At 39.1% G+C, this 12,459-nt stretch overlaps 1 protein-coding gene across 5 annotated transcripts in view; it reads left to right on the forward strand.

The window, feature by feature from the left end:
• The window catches only part of CBLB (Cbl proto-oncogene B), a 163,714-nt gene that overhangs the window by 111,344 nt on the left and 39,911 nt on the right, over nt 1–12,459 (forward strand). For 4 of the 5 annotated variants that reach the window (XM_083174228.1, XM_083174231.1, XM_083174232.1 and 1 more), the window contains exons 9-12: nt 3,940–4,134; nt 5,774–5,959; nt 6,735–7,088; nt 7,340–7,428. In XM_083174228.1, the coding sequence (XP_083030354.1) occupies nt 3,940–4,134; nt 5,774–5,959; nt 6,735–7,088; nt 7,340–7,428 (824 nt within the window). The remainder of the gene's footprint in view (nt 1–3,939; nt 4,135–5,773; nt 5,960–6,734; nt 7,089–7,339; nt 7,429–12,459) is intronic. The other variant, XM_083174230.1, reaches the window with a different exon arrangement.

The following is a 12,459-nucleotide window of genomic DNA, read 5'->3' on the forward strand; positions in this document are numbered from 1 at the left end:
AATATACCCAGTAAGGCTGAGGGAAACTTTTTGCTTTTTTTTTTTTAATTGCTGATCATAAAGGAAAAACATTGGGTACTTGTTTCTTAGCACGGCCACAACGATCATAATCGCGGTGATCGGGGGTAAAATCGGGGCCATCGCGGGCAAAAATCGGGTGCGATGGGCCAGACGCGATGCCCACGATTTCCCCATGGAGAACAATGTTAAATGCCTCAATTTACCCGCGATGACCACGATTTCCCATAGGAAACAATGTTAAATGGCTCAATTTACCCAAATTATCATAGGAACAATGGTAAATGGTCCAAAAACACCCCTGAACATTGAAATGTCCCCCCAAAAGTAGTTTACGCCACCACGTGATCAACGTGAACCCGAAGCGTGGCGAGCGAAGCGGTACGCGTCCTCCGACCTTTTCATACCACTACTATCCACTAGGGCGTGGAGTGAGAATAGAATAGTGTGGTGAGCGCAGCGAGCCACCGAGCCCGAAGCGTGGCGAGCGCAGCGGATACCTGTGAAGCCCGCAAAGGGACACGTTTACCTGTGAAGGTATCCGCGTCCCCTCGCGGGGCTCGCTGCGCTTGCCACGCTTCGGGCTCGGTGGCTCGCTGCGCTCGCCACACTATTCTATTCTCACTCCACGCCCTAGTGGATAGTGGGGGTATGAAAAGGTCGGAGGACACGTTCATCGCGGGGTGGCGTGAACTACTTTTGGGGGGACATTTCACTGGTCAGGGGGGTTTTTTGGGCTTTCTGGCCCATTTACCATTCTTCCCTATGATGATTTGGGTAAATTGACCCATTTAACATTGTTTCCTATGGGAAATCGGGGTCATCGCGGGTAAATTGAGGCATTTAACATTGTTCCCTATGGGGAAATCGCGGCCATCGCGGGTGGACCATTTAAGCATTTTCAGGCGCACACGACGCGACCGACCCGATTTTTCACTGTTTTCAATGCATTTCAATGGAAAAATCGGGGGCATCGCGTGGGTCGTGTCACAGGCCACTAAAATTACCCCCGATGGCCAAGATTTGTGACCGTGCTAGGAAACAAGTACCAAACATTGTTACTAGTTACTGAGGTTTATTATTGGTTACCATCTTTAATGGGTGTGGTATAGGGTTCCGACAGTCGGGATCCAGACAGTCGGAATCCCGACTGGCCGGACTCAAACAGCATGGCGAGTGCAGCAAAGCGGGCTACGCTCGCCACCTATTCTATTCTCCCTCTATGGGGGTCTATGAGGGAGAATAGCCGGTGTTTTAACATTCGGGATCCCGACGTCTGGTAAACAACTGTCGGGATCCCGACTGTCCAGACCCCGTCCGGCACCCATCTTAAATTCCCTTTTCCCAGTTTCTTTTATAGCTTGATAGTTTGTAAAATACAATGCATGTTCTCTATTTTCTCTTTCATAGTTTTACCACATGTTAAAATTCTTAACAATTCAAGTTTAAAATTCCATACAGCTATCAGATTGTGAGCTTTCACTAGCTTCATCCTTTTATTATTCCCTTTGCCCTATTTTTCACCTCCATCCCTTTGTCAGTTGTATATTTTTTCCTTACTTTTGATCCGCACTTTTTTTTTTTGTAGTTGTGCTCCCTCTAGCATCCCCTACCACTCATGTCTGATTAAGTATTTGTGACCACTCCCAATTGTCTGACTACATCTACATTAAATGGATCTTTTTGCTTTGCTCTTCTGTCACATGCCACCTCCTCTGAAAACACCAGAAAGGCTTCAAATCTGAACACCACTGTTTGTTTAATGAATGGGTGGTCCTTTAGGAGTCCGCAAAATATGTGCTCTTTCCCAAGCTTCAAATCGTTGACTTCAAATTGATCTGCATGCACAGATGATGGGGGGGAGGGAGGGGTGATGGTGCTCTACTTGTTTAAACCCCATGGGAGCAACTGATCAATTGCCATTCGTAACACACGGACTAGGCAATTCTTTAAACAATATCTATTCTTACTCAGAAGGGTCAAAATCAGCAATATGGTTTAGAAAGTCATCCAGTGTGTACGCACCATAGCCATTCCATAAATGGGATACATTCACAAGGTTGACAAGCATTAGGTCAATCCCTAAAGGTCATCATCCATGAAGGTCGGCATGGGGTTAGGTCGCCAGGGTCATTAGGTTTACACAGTCAAAAGGTCGCATGGGGTTTTTCACTTTTTTTTTGAGCCGACATGTGCCGTTACATCATCCCCTACCATCCACTATGGGGTGGTGGGTGAACGAAATAGTATGCAGAGCGTAGCGAGGAACCGTGCTCGAAGCATGGCAAATGCAGCGAGCCATGCGAGGGGACACTGTGCACTTTTTTAGCATAAATGTCAAATGATTTTTAGCATCCATGTCAATTGATTTTTATCTCATGCCTCACCAAGATCACAAATCCATATCTTAGCCAGTATCTACCACACTTACACTGAACATATATCGCAATCAATATTTATTTCTTCCACTATTCACATTCATCCCTCCTCCTCTTGCTTCTGATCTGACCTACTTCTCATTAGATTGTAAGCTTTCTTGACCAGGGTACTCCAAACCTTCTACTTTTGTTCTTCAGTGTCTTAAGACTGGGTGTAATGTTTTGCATACTCTATTTTTCTAGGGCACACACTACAAAAATCTCGGACCAAAATCAGATTTCTGGCTAAGTCAGAATGAAATATCGGACTGATCATTCATTGTGTAGTGTGCCTGCAATTGTGTGCTCCCGCAGGTTACATGCAGTATCTTCTGTTTAGCCAAACTGCACAGCCAACCAGAAGATATTGTGTATCATGCGTGGTTACTACATTGCTTTGCCAATAAAGGATCCTATCGCAGTTCAGATTGGATAGGTAGTAGTGTATTATCAGGTGTATACTTCAGTGCTGAGGAGTATTCTCAACAAGTAAACATTTAGGGGGAAATTTACTAAAGGAAATTTGTAAAAAAAATAGGTGTATTTGTATGCAGAAATTCACTTATTTTTGACATTTACTATCCTGAAAATATGGCTATTCGTATTGATAGCACATCAATACGAATGCGAATTGCCGTATTTCGGCATAGTAAATGTCAAAAATAAGTGTATTTCTGGATACAAATACACCTATTTTTTTTACAAATTTCCTTTAGTAAATTTCCCCCTTAATGGCAATGCTTCATATTCAGGGATCACACACAATCTTGACATAAACCTGGAAGACTCGTTGCCTGACATCCCAGCAGTCATAACAATACACTCCATACTTCAATTTGGATGACAAATACTAGAAAACAATTTGCAGTATTTTGGGTTACTCAGGAGTATGTAGCGCATGAAAATAATTGCTGTAGCTTAAATCTCTAGCAAAAAATATGACCGTCGTAAGATCACTTTGGTCATTTTTATATTTTTCCCTCTGGTGTCAAATGATTACCTTTTTCCATTTTCTTGTTTATTGATTTATCATCTTTTTGTCATTGAACTGAAAGAACGTTATTTTGTACATGGTTTGGACATTAGCATCCGAATGTAGCTAACTAACCTTGGCCTTTCAGTCAAGGCTAACACAATTTCCCCATGAGAATAAGATTATTATACTGTAAACTGGATATAATGCTTGTGCTTCATAACATATTATTTTTTGACCAGAGTTTCACCCAGCTTTTATCAATAGCAAGTCATTGCAATCTTAGATTTATTTACCTAAATGACAAATTTCTTATTTCTGTGACCTCAATTTTCGTTGTTGTTTTTTTCCCCAAGAAGATTTAGGGACTGTTGTAAATCAAAAGACTAGACATAACATTATAACTATGTCAATAGAGATTTGAACACTTCACTGTTGTGTGTTCTATGTTTGCCTTATCAAGCATTCTGTATAAATGCAATTAAATACAGTGTGATGAGCAGCTCTTATTCACAACTTTATTTTTTGCAGGAATCTGATGGCCAGGGTTGCCCTTTCTGTCGTTGCGAAATCAAGGGCACTGAACCAATTATAGTCGACCCTTTTGATCCAAGAGACGAAAACAGGGGCTGCAATATTCTAGATAGTTTAGGAACTCCAATCCTGGACTTTGATGATGAGGATGAGGAATGCTTGATAATGACCAGGTTGGCCTCTGTAAGAAAGGTAATACAGTTTGTGCTACAGTTCATTATTCCTTTTCAACTTGTATATTTTCTGCTTTATATATTTAGTTCTATTCAAAGAGGGGGGGGGGTGATTTGTTAATGGCAAATATCATTAATTGAATACTGCTAGAATACAAATGTGCATGTCAGCCAGGAATACTTGCTCAAGGTTGTACGATGTGTCAGATTGTACTTTAAATGTATTTACTTTCCTCTTTAATATGGGAGAATGCATCACAATTACAAGGATAACTCTTACAAATGCTGCTGCATTTCAGGACCGTTTAAAAGATAATGTTGCTGAATAAAAAGACAATAAAACTTTTATTGATTGGTATAAATAGATGTTGGTTGCTACGGAACTGGATTGCTCATCCAAATGTAGAAATATTTAATTAAAATGTAGGAATTTGCTTAAAGCAAGAACAATTGGATAGAGAATAAACCATTACAAACAATGTTTTACTGTAACAAAGTAAATCATTTAGCGATGACCATAATAAGTTTGAAACCAAGTAGTTCTTTATTACAGTATTTACATAGTTCTTAATGATATGAAAGCAGTTGATTTATTGCCTAGATCTTACAAAAAATTTTATTAAAGAAAACAGACTTAAAACAAGCTTTAAGTTGGGTACACACTGAGCGGTATGCCATTGGGCAGTTCGAAGCGGCATATCCACCATATGGCTCAGTGTGTATGTAAAATATGGATGCAACCTTCGTAGCTTGTAACGAAGCTAGGTTTGATGTGCTGCACACATGCACGTTAACCATGCATGTTAATGAAGGATGGAACAGTGGTCGTTTCATCTTTCTTAACATCTCTCCAATGCCTACTGGTGATCTAGGCTGACAGGTATTGCAATGTTGGAACAAATCCCTATCTCTCCAGCATGTACAAAGTTTTAGAAAGATTTACGATTTGTTTAATTTTGATTCATCTTAGTGCAGTGGTTCCCGCACTGTGTGCCGTGGCACCCAGACAACTTGCCCTGGGACCAAATCAAATTATTTATTGTCACCTAATAGGCAAAACCAGTGTCGACGGCTTGAAATCATAAAATATGTGGACAAACCGAAGCGAATCCTGTCCCTCGTCACGTAACTGATTATAAGAATGACATATAAACTAGAGAAGTGTGGGTTCGGTTTTACTTGGATTTACTTGGTTCTCAAATCTGGGTTATTGGCTATCAGCTGTCACATGTTTTGGATACCCAATAGATCAGGATTTGAGAACTGAGGAAATCCGAGTAACCGAACCCACACATCTCTAATGTAAACATAATTTATTTAATCTAATATTTTTTTTCTAAAGTACTGAATGAGAAACTTTTGGCATAGAGGTGCCATGAAAAAAATTCTGATACTCTAGGCTGCCGTGATTAGAAAAAGTTTGGTAACCACCATCCTAGTGGCATTGTAGAAGAAATCTATTTGACAGTTACAGCTTCTTTGGCAGTATTACATTAACGTGTAGTCTCTTTCGGGACAGTGATAATCCTAGGTACTCACATTAATCTGCAGGGATGCATGCAATGATGGAAAGTCTGTATCCAGTAATCAAAGCAGAAAATGTATAGTTCAGAATTATATATCTTACAATGTTAATGCTATTGATATCTTTGTTGCAGATGAATGATAGACAGAATTCTCCAGTGACATCTCCTGGTTCCTCCCCCATTTCACAAAGGAAAAAAACTCCCCCTGATCCTCTACAGATCCCTCATCTCAATCTTCCACCTGTTCCACCACGGCTGGATCTTATTCAGAAAGGAGTAGCTCGTTCGCCTTGTGCAAGTCCCACAGGGTCTCCAAAGGTAAAATCTCTTTTGAAATAAAGTCTGGTATCTGAAGTGAATAGAGCAAAAATAACTGATACTACATGTACTGGTTTAAATAAGTGGAAAATAAAATTTTGGAGCTCCATGTTTTATTGAGATGCAATATATGCTATTCAGAAGTTTTGTGCAGCTAAACAATTATATGTGTGCTTTATTTTTATACCTGCCTATTGATATGTGGCCTCTAGGTGACATCCTTTAAATTGTGTGTGCTTTGTTGCATGTTCTATTTATAGTGATTTTGTCTTAGGCTTTGTCACCCTGTACTGTAAAAAGCCACCAAGTATATTGCAGAGAAGAAGGTTTTGTAGACGGCTGTGGGAACAAATAGACACATCTTAAATATACATTTGTTATATAACACGCACAATTTTGACTAGGTTTTATTTTTCATTATTTTATGCCTTGCTGCTTTCAGAAGATGTATCCCAATCCACCAAAACAAGAGTAATAACCTGAGCAGTAACTGCTGAGATTCCTTCATACCCAACCCCAGTTCCAATCCCTGCTGAAGGGCTAGAGAAGGCTTAAGTGTACAGAACTTTTACATTTGGAATTTACAAATACTGTTTGATTTGACATAAAAAGCAATATTTGACTTTACAATCTTATACCAAAACACTAAACATTTTTATTGCAAACATTTCATGTAACGATAAAATTTTATGCATTTAAATGCTATAGGAGAGCATCACATAAGTATAATATGTTTATGTATAATAACTAATTCATTTGTTTTGGTTTTGACTAGTCCTCTCCGTGTATGGTCCGAAAACAAGATAAACCACTTCCTGCACCACCACCTCCATTGAGAGAACCGCCTCCCCCCCCAGAGAGACCGCCTCCTATTCCACCTGACAACAGAACATCTAGACACTTACATCATGTGGAAAACGTGCCTTGTAGAGACCAGCCTATGCCCATTGAAGCCTGGTGCCCAAGAGACATTTCTGGTGCATGTCGTGTGACATTTGACAGCTCTCCTAAACTTGGGAAAACTGCTAATTCAATATTAAATGGAAGACATATGAGACATTTGAGTTCTGATGCCAGATTTCTGTATAAACAACATAAACATCATGAATTATCTTCAGAAAGCGTAAGGGTGAGAATTTTTTTTGTGACAAACTTTGTGTATATGTGTTAGCCTCATACTGGAGCTAATTGAACAGCTATAATAACTACCCCCTTTTCATTTCCGAATTAACTTAGTTATAACTTTGCAGATGGTTAGATCTGGTCGCTATAGGTTGGACTGGAGTTATGTCTTCACTGATCTCAATAACTGAAGCCCAATGTCTCTCTAATATGGATGTACCCACATATTCTATTATGTTAATTGTTCTTCTCTCTTAGGTTTTATCAAATGTTCTAATGGAAGAATATGATGTGCCTGTGCGACTTTCACCACCTCCTCCATCCATCTCTATTACCCCTAGTATGAAGTAAGTGTGGTGTAGAAATACGGCTAATATGGGAAAGCTGATGATCTCACACATCATTTTAATGAAATTTGTAAATGTGTTCTTATTTGGGCAGTATTCAAATTTAAAATAAAAACCACACATATTCATGGATGACAGACATACCTATGATCATTGATCCTTGTTCATGGCTTCTCTCTCAAGATGGGACCTTATCAGTGCTTTCTCGCTTTTGTGTTACGCTGCATGCAGGATGATTTGATGGGATATGTAGATACTGCAAATTGACATTCTGAGGGATAGATGAATGAAGCAGTGATAAGGGAGGAGAAGTGATAAAGTGCCTGGTACTTTATAACTCTGTTGCTTACATCTAGAGCAGTGGTTTCCAAACTCATTCCCCAAGGACATATAATGGTACATGTTTTCCAGAACCTGCCCACTGAATGACACTTGGAAGCCTATAGGTTGCTATGTGCATATTAATAGGGTCTGAGTTTGCCAGAGCTGTGGGATGCTGGCCACTCTTGGAAGGTTTTTTGTTTTCTTTAAATTGCAATCCTCCACAAGGCAAAACCATGCCCTGAAGATGATTGCCCCTTTATCAGAGATAGTCCGTCAATCTTCACCGCCATCAAACTCTCAGACCCAATTACACGTGCCTTCAAGTTTACATATTCCACTTTGGTTGCTGCTGGCATTACGTTATATTACTCCGTGTTTTATTAAGTGTTCATATGTCTTCCTTACCATGTAAATGTTACATTTGACTTTTTTTTCTGCTTGGGTATACTTGATTTCTAGAATAAAACTACTCTCATTAAGTTTTTATTTTATTTTTTTTAAATGGCAGAACATTTTTTGAAGTAATAAGTTTGCATTTACATGTTTTCTTGACTGTGGCTTCTTTGACCCTTTCCTCTGCCTGTTTTCCCATTACACCAGTCTATATAAAGGTAACTGAATTCTACTATAGTCACAGCAGTGCCAGCCTAATATGGGGTGGGAACAACATCCCTCATCATTTATACAGGCAGGCTTCTAACACACATATAACTTGTGCTACCAGTATGTAGCTCTGCCCATGTGTCAAAACATACCACTTGTGCCATCAAGCGCTTTCTATTTTATAACCTCACATCACCTTTGATAGAGCCAGACTCCCCTACCTTTCCTGTTCTCCCCATATACTTTCTGTTGTGTATTGACTGCATATTGACTGTAGTGGGAGTTAGCCACTGATGTTTCAACAACGCTAACCGTTTGAGTGCCAGTATCTCTGAGAGATGTGCAAAATATCCCCTAAATATGCCAGCGTCACTCACATTTGTTATATAAATTGAAATAAAAAAATGCTGCTTAAAAAAGATTTCCTATATAAAGTAAACATTACAGGACATTATGATGAATACAAAAGTGTTCTTGCCAATTTTACCACCTATTTTGAAAAATGCACTTGGCACTCAAAGGGTTAAGCAATTTCTAATCTTGCAAGACATTTCATTGCTACTGGTTTAACTATGCAGAAGGGAAATATATATATATATATATATATGTGTGTACAGTATGTATGTATGTATATGTTTTTTTGTATTCAAAGTACCAGTGTAATCTATAGTACTATAAATAATGATTGCACAGTATATTTACTGATACTCAATAGGCTGGTTGCTATGACAAGTTCTGTTGAGACATTCAATTTACTTTGTGTGAAGGAGGTTCTGACAAAACATAGGGCAATACACGGAAAAGAACCAGTGGGCGCCTTCTGTACACTAAAAAAATGTATTCAAATATACACAAAACATATATCACAATTCACAGAAAACACATTAACAATAACTTTGCATGCATGCATGCAAGAAAGTAAGAAGTGTATATATATATACTCTAAAAATCGCTTCAATGCAATTGCATAAAAATAAGGATAAAAATAAAAAATCTGCAGCAGATAGTTACCAAGTCCCAATTGGATGGTATAGTTGTTGGGGTAGAACCGATATTTATAGTCCCACAGGTGGTCAAGATCTTTCCCAGAAAACAGGTTGCAATATTGGGTAAATCCCAAAATGGATCAGACATTGGCAAGTAGATCACTTACTCGTCACTCTGTATGGAAAGCCCAACAATGAGTAGTGGCGTATGGCTGCAAATCGAATGGCACAGTCTCTCACAAGATAGATGGGTACGTCAGGTAAGGTGCTGTATGGTGTCCACTTTTATGCAATTGCTGCTCCGGCCAACTCGCCGCTTGTAGATGTGGGTACACCGTCTCCTGTGACTGTACCTTCTTAGTGCAGTAAGCTTGTGCTCAGCTCTCATGCAGGCGTGAGCGCACAGTCCTCCGTATCTGCGACAGGCTGTGTAGAGATGCGCCGTAGTAGCTGGGGATGTCCGTAGCAGGGATCAAGTTCTCTATGGGAGATGCGACCAGGGACCGGTGAATAGTGTCGGTCGGGTAACGCTGGTATTTCTCACAGATCCTTTAGCTGCAGTGGCCAAATAGTACTCCTCACGAAAACGCGTTTCGCCGCGCTCAGGCGGCTTTTTAAATACAGGAATGAGGAGTTCCATGCTGGGGGATGGTCTTATACCTGCTAGATAATCATGTGCAGGTGTATGTCTCATTACTTGCTTTCTTGGCTCTAAAGTTCTGTCTTTCATTTAATATGGAAAGCGGCGGTGACATATCACAATTCTTATATCACAATACAGTATAACCACACAAATTCTTAAAGATATATATATCTATGTGTGCACACATATGTTGCCCTGACAGACTAACATTCAATTTGATGTTTTATTTTCGTATATACATTTAATTTAGTTAGAATCACCACAGGATATGAGGATATATCATATGTATCGTGTATAGTTCATTTAATACGTTTAATACGTTTAATCGTTGTTAAATATAAATGTATGGTGTGTTCTAACACTCTGTATGTGTCAGCCCCATATCAGTTTAATTCTGGTGGGTAGAGTTCTATTTCAGAGATTTTAATCTTAAAGGGACCCTCACTTATCGACATAAGAGCGGTAGACACAGATATTCAGTGTCTAAATCCACTTAACAGCGGGATATATATAGAGCAATTATCCTTAAACTAAGGGTTAATACTAGTCTATTTGTCTATACGGCAGGACGGCTTAGATCCATGAGAGAGAAGAAAAAACTGTACAAGTATTTAAACAATTTAAAGGTGTATATACACACATTTATGAGGAGTCATAAGTATTGCTGTCCAAACGGATGATTGATGGGAGATGATAAAAAATGGCAAAAAAAGGGGGCCTTCAAGCATGATAACAGTGAAACTGGTACTAGAAATACTCGTTAATAATATTGATCATGATGAAAAAAACTAATTGAAATAAAATAAAGTAAAGTAAAAAATAAAAATAAAGGTAAAATATAACTATAAATATAAAAATAAATATAAAAATAATAAAAATAAAAGTAAAAATAGAAATACAATTATCATATGAAAATATATAAACATACATAAAAATGTATATAAATAGACAAAAAATGAGAGTTAAAGATTAAGCATAATGATGCATAAATGCGGGGAAGGGGGAGAGAGAGAGGAGAGGACGGAAAAAGTGCATCTGATGTATTTTCTGGGTGCCTGGCATGGGCCCAAGTGTGATGGGCACATGTCTCGCACTAGCTGGAGGACTATTCATAGACACCAGTGCAGGACTGGTCTAATAGGAGATGTCAGACATCTGGGGGGCGGGGTTCAGATAAATTCAAGATCTATAGTTTCGTTCAGGCCATGAGGTTTCAGTGTCTGCAGCTTCAGTATCCATGCCGCTTCCTGTCGGCACAGATTCCTGAACCGATCTCCTCCACGGCTGGTTGTGACTATATGTTCTAAGCCCACGACTCTTAGGTTAGAAGGGTCACTCTCGTGAGCCTCAGCGAAGTGGCGGGGGACGCTGTGGTTTGTACATTTCTTTAGAATATTTCTCCTATGCTCCAACACTCTAACCTTAAGAGGTCGAATAGTGCGGCCTACATAGTACATATTACAAGAGCATATGAGTAAGTGTATTACGTAATTAGTGGTACAGTTTATAAATGATTCTATATTAAACGTTTTTTCTAGATTTGTGGATGTAATCTTTTGTGTCTTGTTAATTACGTGCTTACAGGTTATGCACTGTGCATGGTTGCATCTATGGAATCCTACTATTTTAGGGCCCACGATAGTGCTTTGGACTCCTAACTTCTTGGTGTCTGATTTGAAAAAGCTTGGTGCCAGTATATTTTTTAAATTACATGCTTGTTTGAAAATAATAGTTGGCTCTTTTTCTAAATTGCTCATGAGGATAGGATCCGTACTAAGTAATCTATAGTTCTTTTTGATTATGTTTGAAATCTTGTTAGCTGCCACATTGTATTTTGAGTTGAAACATACTTTACCGATCTTTCCATCCTTACTCTTGTTCTTATCTTTATTTTTAACATTCTCTCTGTTTATTTTTGCTGTCGATTATTGCACTCCTATCTAGATTGCCAGCATACTCCAAGGCCTCATCTAGTATGGCCTGAGGATATTCTCGGCCTTTAAACTCTTCCAATAGTTGATGTGTCTGTTCTAAGAATTTTTGCCTCAGACGTACAGTTACGTCGGATTCTTTGTAGTTGGCTCTTTGGCTCATTGTTGAGCCAACTTTTTTTGTGATTACTAGAATAGGGTATAAAGCTACATATGTCAACTGTTTTTTTGTAACCGGCAACTGTCAGCGTTCCTTCTACCACCTTTGGACAGTGGTGCAGTCCCACCTTTGCAACTGCCACTGGCAGGGAAGTCCAGGAGCAGAGCAATTTTGTCCCTCCTGGAATGGATCATTTTGGGAGGTATGTGATAGAAACGATAATGGGGGGCTTCTTAGACTAAGAATAATTTAAAGGAGAAAGGAGAGGGTCAAGAGATGTGATGAAAGGAGAGGGTCAGGAGAAGGGGTAATGGGAGTTCTATTGAAGATGAGATGTTGCCCACAGCAACCAATCAGTTTTTATTTATAATTTATTTAGAAACT

Source organism: Crinia signifera, chromosome 2 (assembly GCF_055691185.1).
Source record: "Crinia signifera chromosome 2, ASM5569118v1, whole genome shotgun sequence".
Taxonomy (NCBI): Eukaryota; Metazoa; Chordata; class Amphibia; order Anura; family Myobatrachidae; genus Crinia; species Crinia signifera.